The sequence below is a fragment of the Balaenoptera physalus genome (genome assembly GCF_965194825.1).
Source record: "Balaenoptera physalus genome assembly, chromosome: 9".
Lineage (NCBI taxonomy): Eukaryota > Metazoa > Chordata > Mammalia > Artiodactyla > Balaenopteridae > Balaenoptera > Balaenoptera physalus.
In genome coordinates, this window is record NC_138888.1 from 17,320,263 (window position 1) to 17,336,925 (window position 16,663).

Consider the following 16,663-nt stretch of genomic DNA (forward strand, 5'->3'; position numbering starts at 1 on the left):
AGATGAGCGACTGGTAGCAGGCCTTTAAAATTCCAGAAGTTTCTTAGTTTTCCAACTGATGGGAATTACAGTTACAAATATAAAAAGGACTGCTGCTATTAAACACAACCCAAGGTTGATTTTGATGTCAAGGAGATGGTGGTGGGGAGGGAGATTCAAAATTATATCTGGTCCAAAGTTCTCCATAATCTGCAGCACAAATATATTCACTCAAGAATTATTCCCGGATCTTTCAAAGGAGTTTAAAAGCAGCGTCTATGGTTCTGATGAATACTGGCCAGACCAGAAGCAGTGTGCACACATCATGAATGTCTCCCGCTCCTTCCTCAGGACACCTAATATGGACTGGAGACCACGGGTCCTTATGTTACTGGATGTAAAAATGGCAACCTCTTCCAGATACAGTCTACCCTCCACTTCCAGGGATGAAGTGATGGGGCTGAGAGGCATAGCCTGGTGGCAGGGGCAGCCCAACAGAGGACTTTTCTCTAAAAGTAGTCCAATCACAGATCATGACTTCATATTTAGCCCAGGTGTCCACAGAGGTGTGCAAAGGCCCTTATTTACGCATAGTCTTAAGGGGCCTTGGGGAAGTTAAGGACCTGTCACTCAGCAGTGGTCTGAAAATTTTCTGGATTCTATATTTGGCGTTGTCATCAGAGATTCCAATACTTCCGTGTCACATTTGAGCTTGGGACCAGCTGGTTCACACATGCCCGTGATATATGTAGCTCTACTTCCTGGTTCTGGCACGTCGGCATCTGGTAAAGAGTTTGGAGGGAAACATGGCAAATGCTTCCAAAGAGGCCACCTTAGCCTGTGCTGAGGGCAGTCCTCACGTGGTACAGGTTCTTCTGTCTGTGCCTGACCCAAGGCCTGAAATCCCAGCCCGGACTGGATTCCTTGGGTTTAGAGAGCATTACTTCTCCCATTCACCTCTGACTTGAAAGTACAAGTATCAAGTCAAAAGTACGACAATCAAGATGCGCTCATTCCATCATCATTTGGCGTGTGATTTGCTTCTTGCTCAGCTGAGATCAGACTACGGAAGGAAAGGTGATCCTGACAAGAGGAAGGAGGCAGGATACAGGACGGCTTAATACCGAGAACACAGATTTATGCCCTAGATTCCAGCCCTGGCTCTGCTACTCACCATCTCCATGACGGTGGGCAATTATTTCATCTCTCTGAGTCTGTTTCCTCACCTGTAATAATGCCTACCTATTTTATTTTATTTTTTTGGCTGTGCCGTGAGGCTTGTGGGATCTTAGTTCCCCGACCAGGTATTGAACTCAGGCCACAGCAGTGAAAGCGCCAAGTCCTAATCACTGGACAGTCAGGGAATTCCCACTGCCTACCTATTTTATTAGTCTCTATTATAAGGCTATTGAGAGGATAAAATTAAATGAAGAGAGATACGTGAAGGTACTTCAGAAGCTGAAAAGCACTGTACAAAAGCTAATGATTCATTAGCAGGTCACAGATGAACTGGAGAAATGAGGGAAGAGAGTGGGTGGGTATCAGCTTTAGGTAGAAGACACAGAAATGGCTGGATGAAGGGCGCTGCCCTGGCCTACAAGTTCATATTGTCTAAGGTCATGCATGCCCCAGATAAGGACTTGCAACTCAAGTTACAAGGGTAAGACTGGGTGATGGATTCTAACTCTCCTGGCTTTTCCAAGACTCCAGAGCTGGGGGGTGAGAGATGGGGTGGGAGCAGAGTACAGACCCAGGAGGTAGAGGAGTCAGGCTGCTCAGACGTAACTCTGGGTCTCCGGCCAGCTGGCTCGGTGACCATGAGTAAATTACTTCCCCTCTTTGTGTCTGTCGGAGTTTCCTTATCTGTGAAATGAGGGTAGTATTAGTGCCTGCCTCTGGTGGCTCTTCTGAAGATGACATATTAACAGGAACACAAAATCTAAAGTGTTTATGAAAGTGGCTGGCGCACAGAAGGCTCTCCGTAAATGCTATTAAATTAATTAATTAATTAATGCTTATTATTATTCAGACAACTTAGTATTGGCACAGGCATGAGGGAAGTCAAAAGGATCAGCTCTTTGAAGGCCCAGGGGCAGGAGGGGGTTATTGGGAGTATGAATCTCTCCAGCTTTGCAAAGCAGGTGCCAAGGTGGCCTCTCTGTACCAGCATCAGTTCTCTTGCTACTGAGGAACCGCAGAAAGTTCTACCATGCAAGGCATGCAGGTGTTCTCATCTAGCACAGTGTTGGGTGCAGCCTGCAGTGGATGATCTCAGCTGCACACACACCTGGGGCCTCTCCTGGTGACAATGGCAAGCCTGGTCAATAGCACCCCAGCTCCCCAGACACCAGACGTGTCACTGGGGATTCAAACTCACTAAATCCATCTTCCATCTAGGACACCTAATTCATACCAAGATGAATCAAAGTTCAGAGCTAAAAGTCCGTATAGTTATTACTTTTTACCCTACAGCTACCTCTTTTGGTATATTTCCCCATTTTTTCAACTATGTCTCTCAGAGACAGTTGAATTGATTTATTCTGACATAAATATACAAATGAGAATATTTCTGCGTTTTTATGAGTGTTATTCTAGTGGGAAGGCTGCCCCAACACATATGACTATCACATATGAAGGGGCTCCTGGGTGGCAGGCCCAGGACCAGGTACTTCTCCCATTTATCTCATTTATGGACAAGACCCACCAATCTATGCATGATATATGAGATTTAATTTTGGCAAGCATGCATGAGGTTTGTTTTAAAAATGCAACGCTCCCAACGTTGAATGATGGCTTTTCCATATGGTTCTACTTAATATTACCAAACGACACTGTGTGTGATTTCAGTAAGAGCTGCCACGGGGAGAGGAAGTCAGGCTATATGCTGTCCTGTGAAATCATGACAGACAGGCAGGTATTAGAACAGCCAAATGTAAATCAGCATTGCACCCGGAATTACCATGCAAAAGACACCCAGATGAAACCCTGGAACTAAACACAACTCTAAGTTTATGAAACTGGCCATGAAGCGGATAGAGTTTCTGTCTCTCCCTCTGTTTCTCTGTCTCTCTCCTCTTTTCTTTTCCCTTTTTATCTCCACTTTCCCACAGCGACCCCCTCACCTTCAGTATTCCTCCAGGGGATTTAAACTGATAATTACATCAAACAAAAATTTTAAGAACAGCAGTAATAACAACAAGAAACCCTCATCTATTTAAATAAAGGGGAATTCAGTTCCCTCCAAGGTTTGATTTATGTACGACAAAAAAGCCTGTATAATGATATTTTTTAAATCTACATGTTAAAATTTTGAACTTCCTTGCAATGCAGATGTGACACTTTAAAAAGTAATGTGCTTTAAAAAGAAAAAAAAAATTTTTTTTCCAGTATTTCCTTCAATTCACTAATTGTTTTCCAAACAGGAAACCTTACTCTTTTATTGTAACTTTTTGGAAGAATTTTACAAGATGCTGCAAACGCACTTTACTAACAATAAGAAAGATGGACACGGTTGAGATTCAAACTGTCATAATTGCACTTCAAAGGTTAACTATTCACTGCAGTAAATCCAAGCTCATGCCCCTTTTGACATTACTGCTTCCTCTGACAAGTGGCTTAGCCAGAGATCTAGCTCTTAAGGATCCACGTAGAATGTGAGGTCCTTAAAGCCTCATTGGAACTGAGACTTGAGACCATTTACAGGAAGAACAAATCATCCCTCAGAGATCTGAAAGGACATTAAGTGCCTCGTTTGTTAGACGTTTGTTTGAGATGGAGGTATATTAAACTTGGACTAAATTCACAGGGTTAGAACCACCGTCCTTTTGGGAGCAGAGGCTTACACTCAGAAGGTGTTATAAAATAAAGTTTATATAAAATGGTATAAGGTCAAAATGAAAGCCATAGCACATCTTGAGAAGATTTCATTGTCATACACTAGCCATTTCCCATCTTTGTAATGTTGAAATAACTAAGCGCCTGGAACGCTGGGCGCCAGGATCCTCCATTCCAGAAGGTACTGAGCGTTCCCCTGCTCACCTGCAGACCCAAATTCTCCCTCCACCAGCCTCAGCCAGAACTCAACCCATTTACTACTTTCATATTTTCTACTGATAGACGGAGCCCAAATGATTTACTCTGGAATAAGCGGGGTGGAGTCTGCTCTTTTACCTTCAGTGCTGGGCTTTTTCATTTCTTCCACCCTGATCAGTTTCTTTCTCACTCTGCGAGTGGAATTTACCAGCTTGTGTAACCTCTTAAACTTCACCGACTCCTCAGTCTCATCATCCGACTGCTCTCTTGACTGGCAAAGAAACAAAGGAAAAGTTAATCAGATAATTGCCTGGTGCAGCTCTGCCCTCACGGCCAGTCTGAACTCTGGCAGTTCTGCAGCTGAACTTGGGGCACCAACAAAGCTGCCCAACAGGTTCTTGGAGCAACAAGTATCATCATCTTAAGGTCTAATTTGGTGGAGAATTAGGTCCTAGGCACCACAACACACACCGATGCCCTGGCCTGGCATGTGGTGCATTTGTCTCAATGAATTCCGGGTCTCTTTTAGAGAGCTCGGGCAGGATGCTCTCCTAGGCTGGCCCTGTAATTCCAGTTACACTGCTGTGGTTTGGGCCAGGCTCTCTGTCTGGCCCATCAGGACTCGCTGTTTAACGTGGTCATCGACTACTTCTCCAAACCCAAATTCTGTTGACTTGTTCCAGTCCTCCCCGAAAATCAAAAACAGCAGGGCAGGAAAACGGAAGAGATGCAAAGAGCCATCTTCGGTCCCATTTGTGAGGACCGTCTGCCACGTCTCAGCCATCCCTCCTTCGGCCTCTCCCAGCTCCTTCCGAGAGCTCACAAGGCCAGCATGGGGACAGGCCCTGCATTCCTCCACGAGGGACAAGGGAAAAAGCTGACCTTTTCAGCCATACAGTCCAGTCCATATTCCCCAGCATCCCATTTCGCTCTGCAGTGACTCAAGCATGCTCAGCCCAGCTGTTTTCCCTCAAGTATCAAACATTACAGAGAGAGAGAGAGAAAAAAAGTCTCTCTGCAGCAGTGACCCAAGCGAAAAACAATCCTTTCCTTGTGAACAAAATGCGGGTCTCGTTTCCAAGTTAGCTTCAACATTCAACATGAAGCTTCCTGTTTTATCTGTTCAAAATGTGAAACAGAGTCTCCAACTCAGCGGACGTGCTGCCCGGGCCCGGCGCGCAGGTACCCCCGGGAGCGCAGAGCCCGGCGGAAGTGCGCAGCCTCCGCAGAGCCCGGGCCGCTCGGGGCGGCTCCGGTTCACCCCGCGCATCCTGCCAACAGCCTTCTCTCCATCTCCTCCAGCCTAGTTCACTGACAGAGTCCGGAGAGAAATGCCTCCAACCAAAAACAAACCACATCTCCGAACACGAGCCTAATAAGGAGAACTCCCCCCTCCAAGAAATGCTCTCGTTAATCCCAATTTTATAGAAACTAAATAGGTAAGCAAGAGCCAGCAGAGAACAGTTCAAGAGCAAATGAGGTAGGGATTATATTAATTACTTAGGCAGAAAAAAATAGTGCCTGCTGTGAGTCCGCAAGTATTTCTGTAGCACTCTGGCCCTACGTAAGGGAGATACGACCCATATCATGGCCTCTGTGCTCGCCCTGGAGTTCCCAGCACTGGAGCCATTGCACTTTCTCACTGCAAAATTATAAGCAAACCATTAACTCGCTAAAGAATAATTATTCTAACCCATGCATGGCCAGTCATCGGGACAGAGGTATTTCTCAGGCTTCCCTTCTGTGAAGTATGTCAACGTCCAATTTTTTTAAAGGTCCTAGGTAAAATATTGCATACACATTTCAGAATTAAGGTTAACTGCTGGTTACCCGGTAATGAAGAGCAGAAATCGACACCCAGATAACAGGGGAAGGAGGATACATTGCATGCTGGTAATCAGGCTTAAGGCATTTGGTCTAAAACTTAAAATGTAACAAATTAAAATAATAAGTACAGCTTCTACTACATAATGGCAATTGTCTGATTTGAATTTTACTTTTTCTTGGATGAATTGTTGGTTTGCAATGGAATGGTCGGAGTGGTCAACCAGAGGAATGAGAACTTGGTTAGCCCTCATTCTGGGTAATCAGCACCTGAACAAAACCACAGTGCATGGAATTACACATAAACACTGAAAAACATTCTGCCTTCTTGATGTATCTCAAAAGTCAAGTACTTCTAATAGAAGAGTCAACACTTGATTACAGAAAGCTTCTGTACCTACAAATCTAGACCATCTATAACCCTCACGTTAAAAAATTCTGAAGTCAAGTGAAAATGAAATAAGCACAGGTTGTCCATAAATAAGATTCAGGAAGCTGCATCACAGGATGAAGATCACTCAGACCTAGCCTGGGGGTTGCTGGTGGTGGTGTGCATGGGGGCTGGGGGGAAGTAAAAAGAGAAATGGGACCTGGAAAGGAGTAATACAAAAATCTTGAGTCCACGAAGACACAAATCACTTGTAGGAAACAGACCATGGGAAGGAGCTTTTCAGGGAGAAATCAAAACAGTTAAACCAGGACAACAGATTTAAAGGCAATGACCTCCCCTACCTCCACCCCATGCCCCACCAGTCCTACTTTCCTCTGCCCCAGATTCACTGGGGCGAAAAAGAACATATTCCAGGTACTTATTTAATTGCTTTCACATGTTCCATCTATTTTTCAGAAACAAGAACTCTTTTAGAACTTTGAATTAGTGTTATTTTTCTTTTTCTTTAAAAAAACTAAGTCTGGAGGTGTTTGCCACGGACAAATCACAAATCATAGCAACCAATAACTTTCTTTGCATTGCATGTTTTTGAACCCTAGATGAGATAGATGCAGCACAATTTATATGAAGAGACACGTAGGATAAAACCAAAGTCATTCAGGATATATATATATATATCTTATTATTATATCATTTTAAAAATAGAAAATCTCCTCTTAAGTGAGCCCAGAAGTCACTGGAGGTAGTTGAACAGTGTATCCCAAGGATGCTTTTTATTGAGAGAGGTGTTGACTTCTCACTTCCTTCTGGGTCCAGAGGAAAAAGAGTTGTGAAATACTTGCCTTTAAAAAATTCTCTCCAGCTGTTTCAACATAAAGACTCTGTAAACGGCATGCAGTTTTCTTTTAAACTAAGGAGTAAAGCTTAAATTCCTCATTTCACGTGTCTCCTTTTAAATAAGCGTGTGCCACTTCCCAAATGCTGAAGAAAAGACTTGTCTTTTTATTCAGAAAATACACCCCCCAGAGATATATGTGTGAGATGGGGGTGTGAGAATTTTTTAAAATTAAGAAACAGATATGGGTATATAAAGGAAATCCCCACACCTAGAGGAACTTTGTAGAAGATGAGGGAAATCTGCAATGTATATAAAATGAATGACTGATTCCAAGAAATAGACTCAGTTATTATAAAACAGGTTTTAAATAAACTACAGTGAAAAAAAATAACAGTATATGTTTATATACATTCAAACACGAGATGGTATCTCTTCCCCTCCCTGTCCTAGCCCAGGTCAGAGGGCTAAGATCAACTTTAGTTTGACCAGCTTCTAAATTAGAAGGTGAAAACTCAATCATCTGTATAAAACCCCCACCTCCAAACCTGTAGTAGAAAAGGCAATTGATTTACCCCACCAAAGGATGTGGATTTACAATACTGTAAATAGAAACATTTAATTTCCAGCCTCTCTATTGCATATTTTTCCACCAGAAAGCCCATATGGCTCAACTTTTAATTACTTTGGCTAATGCTATATGTAGTAATTCTGTGGTGAATGCTTAAGTGTTTCATTTCTGGTTTCCATGGCAACATTACATCAGATTGCAGACAGCTGGCTCCACAGTTTTAAACCATAACAAATTGACCAAGCCAAGGCACAAAACTATAGCTGCTTTAAAGAGAGAGTACACAATTCGCCTGCCAGGGTGCTGAATGAGGAGGAGCCTATGGGGCCCTTTTGGCTTGTGACGGAGGGTGGAGCCTCCCTCCTTCTCGGCTTCTTTTGGAACATGTGCGTCCTTGACACATCTGCAATGTTCTAATGGGAAAGACATGGAGCCAGCGTGGAGAACTTTTTATAACACAGCTACATTAAGGATAATCAGAAAAAAAGGAACACAATTAATAGCATCTGTAGATACAAAAATGTGTGTGCTGGATGGAGCAAAGTAAAAGCATCCCCTTATTGTTCAACTAAAGCCTGTCACACTGCAGGTCGGTAACAGATGCTTCACTCGCCTCTGACCTTGTAACAAACAGTTCTTGCAAATCATGATGCGCCAGAACAAATGCTTTCCAAAAGCTGCGTGGCACAGTCGCGCAGGCACAGGAGTAACGTGCTGTAATAAAGATTAAACCGAACTTGCAAGGAGCAACTAGAACCCTTTTGGGGACCGCTGGAGACCTTGCTGAGCACAGGATTACAGCTGTGCCTTTTGCAGAACCACACTTACTCAGCTTGCTTCCCCAGCTCCAAACACGTAGCATGCTGTCCCGACTAAGTTAACTTATCTCCCCCCGGAACACACGGGAACACTATATTTATGCACTTCTGAAAAGTATTCTGAAATTGGCGATATATTCGCCTGTGAAATTCACACGATGTCGATGGCGTTAACCTTCAAGAGAAGGAAACCAATCGTAGGTTTATGAAAAGCCGTGTGCAAAGCTGCCCGAAACCAAGTCTTCCTCACGAGAAACCTCCACAAGTGGCAACTAAGCTCCCAACCCCACGTACACCCAACCCCCCGCATGCCCACTTTACTCTCAAAATAATATTCACTCCTCTCCTCCAAAAGCTATGCCGGGTGAGCAAGCTAGGAAAGAATGCTCTGGGTTATAAGGTAGGAAAGTAAACAAGGGAAGAAGGATGAATCTAGAGGAATTTGAATAGGAAAGACAGAAGCATCATAGCCGGGAACAATTAAAAAGCTTTTCCTTGAAGTGATGGAAAGCACATTTCCCCCTTCACGTGAAGCGTGTCCAGCGAACTTACCGGCTTCGGCATTGAGCAGGCCTCAGGGGTGATTCTGAGCTCGTCCGGGACCCCCGCCCCCTCCCCACTCTGAGCGCGTCTTCTCTCCTGCTTGTCACCTCTGTAATCTCAAAGTGACGGTGAGGCACTCCTCGAACATGCTCCTTGGGAGTTACATGATCGGGCAGGCTCTGCCGGCACAGCTTACGATCCGAAGGAGAAGAAAGTGAAGACACTGGTTTCAATTAGCTGCTTGCTGCCTGCTGCCTGATTCCCCAGTTCCTCGCTAACTGCATAACTTGTAAGAAAGGCAGAAGTCATCAGCTCTAAGCAAATCTCCTATTCACCACAAGGAAAAAAGGGAGTGTTGTACGTGGCAAACAATCCCTGTTTTCACTGACGAAGGCTCCCTGACCTCCCGCTGGCCTCCAGTTCCTTAATTACTGTCTATGGAATTCCAGAGAAAGAAAAAAAGAACGCGAGAATCTCAGCAAATCCGGGACAAGGACTCACCCTCACGAGTGACTGAACTGAAAAAAGATCTTTTTTGCAGATAGTCTTCCCAACACCCCCTGAAGGGAGTCGTCGCAATTGAAAATAGACACCTTCCAAGGGCTATTTTTGAAATTCCTGAATTAAAACTTATGATTGTGGTTTTCTCCTAAAGTTGTCACTTTCTGTCTCTGTCCCGCTTTGTTTTGTTTTGGTTTTTTTCTTTTCTATTTTAACCACTAGAGTAAATGTAGGTCCCCTTCACTGATGCTTCTAAAACTGTCTTAACCGAATTGTTTCAATGATCACTTCAGAGCAGCTGAGTTCTCTTGGATTCTAAAATGTGAGCACGGGACTCTGTCACTAGATGGTCATTTAATTTTCTCAGGGCTGCCTAGGGAGCGACATCACGTTCTGCTACTTAAACAGAACACCATCTAAAAAGGCAGGACTGAAAGCCCATGTGAAGTTTCCGTGACACAGGTTGTAAGTCATGTCTGTATTTTCAGGGCTAAATTCATTCAGTGGGGTAAGTCATGCATTCCCATTGTGTAGTCCGAGCTACCCGCTCCTAGGTACCTCTCACTGTGTGGGTCTTTATTTAAGTACTATGCGAGGGCCCCTCTCTTGGTAGGACATCACATAGCAGAGATCCTGGGGTATCACAGACGGCCAGAGCTCACCCTCTTTTCCTGGGCACCTGTCCTGCTCTCCTTCCCTGGGTCCCTTTGGCATCTCTCACTCTGCATGAAATTCCTTTTCCCTCAATTTTTCTGCCCCCAAAATGTCTCCTCCCATTATTTATCGAATTTCCTATTAGTTCTCCCCACAATGGTTCGCCACACCTTCCCTATACTGTCTGTTTCCCATTTCACAAAGCCATTCCCTGATGCCCTCTCTGGTTTCACATCCGCTCCCTTCCACACTGCCATCTGAGGACCCACATGTGCCACAAGTGGTGGCAGTGCTTTCCCAATGTGGGACTTCAATCACCCAGATTTATCAAATGCTCACAATTCCCAGGCACTCTGCTGAGTATCTGCACACATGATCTCATTTCACAGACAGTAAATGGCAGAGGAAGATAGTGACATTTCATGGTTTTGCTCCTGCACCACCCTAACTCTACCCGGGCTTCCTTCACCCAAGACTGACAACCACACTGCATGCATCATTGTGCTGAGAATTCCTTAAGACTGTCAGTAGAAGTCTCACTTGAATTTCTTTGTTACTTCATGAAAACTAAGAAAACGTGCATGCCCCGAAGACAGTGGGGAAATACTCATAGACTTTGGAGCTAGAACAGCCTGGCATTAATTTCCAAGTCCTCCAGCAAATCACTCTACTCCTATGGTCTTAGTGTTCCTCCACGTAAATTTCATCTAATAACATTTGTGTTAAAGTGTTGATGTTTTACAAAGTTTGTATATAATTGTGTATAATCGACCCCCGGAGCTCGGAGCTCGGTAAGTGATTATTACATCTGCATTCTATCTATTACTGATCGGAATTCAAACAAGAGCTATTTTAATTCTTGCAAACTGCTGTTTTAGGTGCCACGTAAATAGCAAAAAACACATGAAAGCAAGTGATAATGGCCAATATTTGAGGCTGAGTCTGAACAGGCTGTTTAGATACACAGAAGATTCTGGGCAGGATTCAGAGCCAGAACTCTGGAATCCCGCAGACATAGGCTGAGGTCTCCTTTAGGCCACTTGTGAACTCTCATTTATAAAACAGACAGTGACAAGCCTCTTAGGGTCCTTTGAGAGAATGAAAGGAGACCTTAACTGTGAGGCCTGGAGCCTGGAAGGTCCTGAAACCTCTACAGTGTGAGATCGAGGGAGCTGGGCCTTAAGAGCCAGGTTTTGTGAGGCGGGTGGAGGGAAGGACCTATCTCCTGCTTGTCCTCCCAGTGGTCTCCTCCTGCCCACCCCCCTTATTTTTGGCTGCACCAAGCGGCATGCAGGATGTTAGTTCCCCAACCAGAGATCAAACCTGAGCCCCCTGCAGTGGAAGCTCAGAGTCTTAATCACTGGACCGCAAGGGAAGTCCCTTTACCCCCCTTTTTAACTGTCACTGCTGCCACTCTCAGAGGAGGAGGCAGGTCTTTATGGAGACACTCCATGTAGGGAGCTACAGGGGCACCCAACAAGGGCTTCTCTTTCAGAAGACAGCAGAGACCACAGGGACAGGGACCATGTCCATTCCCCTCCTTGTAAGTGGGGTGCCCGGTGCACCAGTGGGCCTGCAGCAAATAATGCACGTAGAATGAAGAAGTTGAGACTCTTCAGCCCCATAGCTCCCAGCCCTTGTTGTGTATCTGAGTAAACTGCGGGATATTCGAAAGACTAGCCTGGTCCAGGCCACCCTGCGACGCTTCTTGGTGGAGGGAAGGTGGAAACAGGGCAGATCAACTTCACAAAGGAAGAGCATCGCTGGTCTTGTTCACTGGGTAGTGGACTTGAACTTACCCAGCACATATAAGTACACAAATTTGCAGAGGATAGATTTGAGCATCTGACTCCCACTCTAAGGAACTACTCATTAGGTCCTCAGAGCAAAGTCCAAAGGCCATATTGTGAAAAGTAGGACTGCGTGGTCAGAGCCCTTACTTCCAGTTTCTGTGCATGTTACGCTCAGCTATGCAGACACCATGTGGAAACAGCCTCTCATAGCACCTGGTTCTCATACTGCAACTTCCTCACAGCATCTCAGATACCCCAGCTCTCACGTGCCTGCACACCTTTGCACTTGAGGATTCCTCTTTGGGGAATATCTCTGCCCACCCCCATCTACTTCCCTAGCTCCTACTCATCCTTCAAGATTCAGTTCAGGACTTCCCTGGTGGCACAGTGGTTAAGAATCTGCCTACCAATGCAGGGGACACGGGTTCGATCCCTGGTCCAGGAAGATCCCACATGCCTCAGAGCAACTAAGCCCGTGCGCTGCAACTACTGAGCCCGCGCGCCTAGAGCCTGCAACAAAGAGAAGCCACTGCAAGGAGAAGCCCGCGCACCGCAACGAAGAGTAGCCCACCCTGCTCGCCACAACTAGAGAAAGCCCGCGCGCAGCAATGAAGACCCAATGCAGCCAAAAAAAAAAAGATTCAGTTCATGTGTCACCTCCTCTGGAAAGCCTTCCTGGCTTTCCTCCTCATCTTCCTTAGGCCAAGTGGCTGCAAAACAACCTAACAGACTTTCTCTTAGGACTTAGCTCAATACATTATCACAGTATTACTAGCCCTTCACTAAACTTCAAGAGGACAAAAGCACTGTCATTTCCATTCCTCTATCTGTATTTCAGTAACATTTATTGTTTATTCCTACTAACACAAGATATATTTTTAATTAGAAATTGTGGAAAATGCAGATACAGAAAAAAAGAGAAAGGAAATACTTATATCTTCCTAATCAGAAAAATTAGTAATATTTTGGTTTATATCTTCATACACACACACACACACACACACACACAATACACTTCTATGTTACTTTCTTTTAAACAAAAAAAGGATGACCTTGTGATCTTTAGCTGTTCCACCCCCCCACAGTTACTAACAAGGTACCCAAAGCCTCCCTCACATGAACACAGGTGTAAATAGAAACAAAGTGCCCGCTTAAAATTGTGGCCCTCTGAGCCACACTGCTGCCTCTTAATGTTTCCTTTAGAGAAACCCTGGGGCCCTCAATGTACACTGTTCAAACTGTTTTATACTTGCTTTTAAAAATTAATGTGTTTTGAACATTTCCCCACATCAACAAATATTCAAAAAATAAAATATGACAATACATTAATGATTCAATAGTATTCAGACACAGAAGTACACCATACTTTACTTAAATACTATCCTCAATCATTGGACATTTGCATGTTTCCAATTTTTCAATATTGTAAAATATACTCCGATGAACACTGTGGTAAAACTTCGAATGCATCTAATACATTCTTTCTTTAGAATAAATGATTAGATTGTTGAACTGATGGGTAAAGAATGGGCGAATCATTAAGTCTTTTGATACATATTAACAATTTGCTCAGAAGAAACACTGTATTATTTTAAAATCTCACAAGTAGTATAAAAAGAGTACCTATTTCTTCACACAACTGCCAACACTGAACATTACAATATTCTTCCCCACTGAGACAATTAAAGATCATATCTATATTTGCGATAAATAGATATTTCCTGATTGAAATCAATGGAGGGATGTACTGATTTGAGGCATTAGGAAGAAGAAGGAATCGCAATATGAGTAAGGTGGCTTTACCTGGACTTACCAAGGTTATAATCTAGAAGTCTGGGGGTAGAGATGCCCCAAGAGAAGTTCAGAAATACGATTAATGTAAGTCAACTGTGATAAATGGGTAAGAGGAACAAAGAGATACAGGGATTCAGAAGTGGGCGAAATCACCTCTGGCTGGGGAAACTGAGACATGCTTCAGTGAGGGGACAGGCACTCGCCATGGCTTTGGGGGCATTTCCATGTCCCTATATGAGCCCAGAAGTCCCGTGTTTACGTGGCTCCTGCTGACCTTAGATGCCTGCCTATCTGGACGCTCAAAGAAGAGTTCAGCTGCTGCTGCTGCCTTTATAAACAGCATGTGACACCAATCAACAACAGCTTCACGGCCCTCCTCTTCTCCAAACTTGATTTCATAATCTCTCCAACATGCCTGATCTCTCTCCACTGGTCCAAGAAGTGATGCATTCAAGGTCACTCCCTACCTTGGGGGCAGCATATCGGCTCCCGCTGGGTACGTTCAAGATCAGCTACCAGTCATCATTGTCCGGCTGTGGCCGGGGCCTTCTGATCACAGCCATCAGGTTAATGTGTTATTCTTTGTGTTTATAGAAAAATTTGTTTCACTCTTTGAAGAAGAGAATTACTTTAGAATTACTAGAATTACTAGAATTACTTTAAAAAGTGTTTATGAATTGCAGTAACTATATAAACTATGAAACACATTGTGGGGTTTTTTCCCTTATTTCACAAAGGAGTCAGGGGAGGACTCATCCGTTTAGTAAGAAATACTTTGCTCATTAGCTGGTGACATCATTGCCCTCTGAAATTAGGAGATTTTTGTCAGCATATGGAAAAAAAGATGAAATTCCATTCTTCTCCCAGAGGTACAGTGTAACACTGAAATAATCTCTCTGGCAGTTTCAAAATTAACTAGTTGTCACCAGATTTGAAGAAGAAGGAGGAGGAGACAGAGGAGGAGAAGATAATTACATGATACTCATACTTGTAAAAAGTATGTGAGAATTTGAGGTAATGTTACCATCCCCTAGAGGCAAAGGCTTGTCAGCACTTAATTCACTTAAAGAAACTGTTTAAAAAACTAACTACGAAACCAAAGGAACAGCAAAGGGATGCTACATTCCACAATAAACTCTATTCTTTTTCTTAAAACTCATGAACTCTGAATTGCTTTTAATCACCCCCAAATAATGTTGCTACTTTCCCTATAAGGAACCAGAAAATATAAGACCTCAGGAGTCCTACAGCCACGTCTAGGGAGACTTGAATAACAAGTAAGCACACTTGTCCCAATTCTGCAAGTTTCCATGAAGAAGAGAAAATGCCTTTCCTTCTCCTGAAAGGAGTTGGGGGAGGAGAGAGGTTAAGTGGAGGAAAAAGAACCGACTTCCCCTTCACTCTGTAAATCTTTGGAAGATTTTACTGCTTGAGATTATGTCACCCTGCCCATAGGTCAGAGAACCCTGCTGGTCATATAAAATAGGTGAGTTGAGATAAAAAAGAAGTTAGGGGAAGGTAGTCAACAACTAACTCTACAGGCCCCTCTGTAAAGAGTGGGGGAGTGTTACCCAAAACAAACCTATGGTGTCAGGCACACTAAGAGCTAAAGCAAAACACCAAACCCACTCATTCCCAAGTGTATTCGATTCTCACATAGCCCGTGCCATGGAAAAAGGATGATTCAGAACAGGACTGCCAAGTAGGGCAATTACATACGCTTTTGAGGCTCTAGTTTCTGGAGCTGATGGAAGTTTTCATCCCAGAAGCGCTAAGTCTCCCAAGAGACTGGGTGGTGTTTGCAAAGTCACATTACTTTTATGGCATCTTAGACTGACTGATTCATGGATCAGGCACGATGACTTCTTGGACACGGCCGCCAAACAACCTTGCCTAGGCACACGACGATGTAGGAATACAGAGAACTGATGGAGCCTGCAAGGCAACGGAGGGAAGGTGCGGACACCAAGTTCTTCCTTCCAACCCAAGCTTAGGCTACTGATCAGCACGGGCATCTGTTGAAGACGGAGGCAGATGGGCCGAAGGTAACTCCCAGAGTCACGATCTATGTGTAACCTTAACACACTTCTCCTTATGTTTGTAGAATGAATAATAAGCAAATTTACTTCCAAATAGAAGACAGCTTAGCCTGTCTTTGTGTTTCTATAAACACAAAGAATAACACATTCACCTGATGGCTGTGATCAGAAGGCCCCAATTGATTCACTGGCTCAGAAAATGAATCAATTGGAGCTAGAAAAATTGTTTGTGGTCATCTAACTGGCAAAACAATCAGGTCATGATGACTGCTGAAAACTAAACCACAGAATATCCTTCCCACAACTAACAAAATGAGCAATAGTGTCCTACAAAGCACAATTACTAAAAACTGGCAAAAATACTCCACCAAGAGCATCCAAACAAAAGTATATAACCTAATATATTAAACTTGAGAACTCCGTGATCAAGCTAAGAAAAAAAATTCCTGAAGACCCACAGAAAAGGAAGAAAACTGTGTGGCCTTCTTTATCTTTTTCTGATCTAAGAGAAGCAGAAATTGCTTCAGGAGAGTAATGAGTGAAAAGACGGAAAGTCAATGGTAAGGCTGATCCTGATTGAAATGAAGCCTCTAGAAATTCACCAGGAATTGGAGGAATAAATTAAAGACAGACTGGCTCTGGTGTACCCGTTCCCCCACTCTTAAGCAAGCAACGTGAACAGTGATGCCGCACATTTAACAAACTCTTAGGAGAGAGAAAGCCGAGCCCAGGTATCCCAATGAAGACCACATTCCACCTCGGTTGGGTTTTCCCACTTCCCCAGCTATTACATTAGGCTATAGCAATAACAAACATGAATGGATCACAAAATAAAGGAAGGAAAACACTCCACTGTCTGACAGCATGGCAAACAGGTCAAAAAGTAATC

At 43.8% G+C, this 16,663-nt stretch overlaps 1 protein-coding gene across 5 annotated transcripts in view; it reads right to left on the reverse strand.

Moving 5' to 3' along the window:
• The window catches only part of SASH1 (SAM and SH3 domain containing 1), a 251,572-nt gene that overhangs the window by 32,684 nt on the left and 202,225 nt on the right, over positions 1 to 16,663 (reverse strand). For 3 of the 5 annotated variants that reach the window (XM_082474432.1, XM_082474431.1, XM_082474433.1), the window contains exon 9: positions 4,150 to 4,282. In XM_082474432.1, the coding sequence (XP_082330558.1) occupies positions 4,150 to 4,282 (133 nt within the window). Of the gene's footprint in view, positions 1 to 4,149; positions 4,283 to 9,002; positions 11,177 to 16,663 lie in introns of those variants that run through there. The other 2 variants (XM_082474434.1, XM_082474435.1) reach the window with 2 other exon arrangements.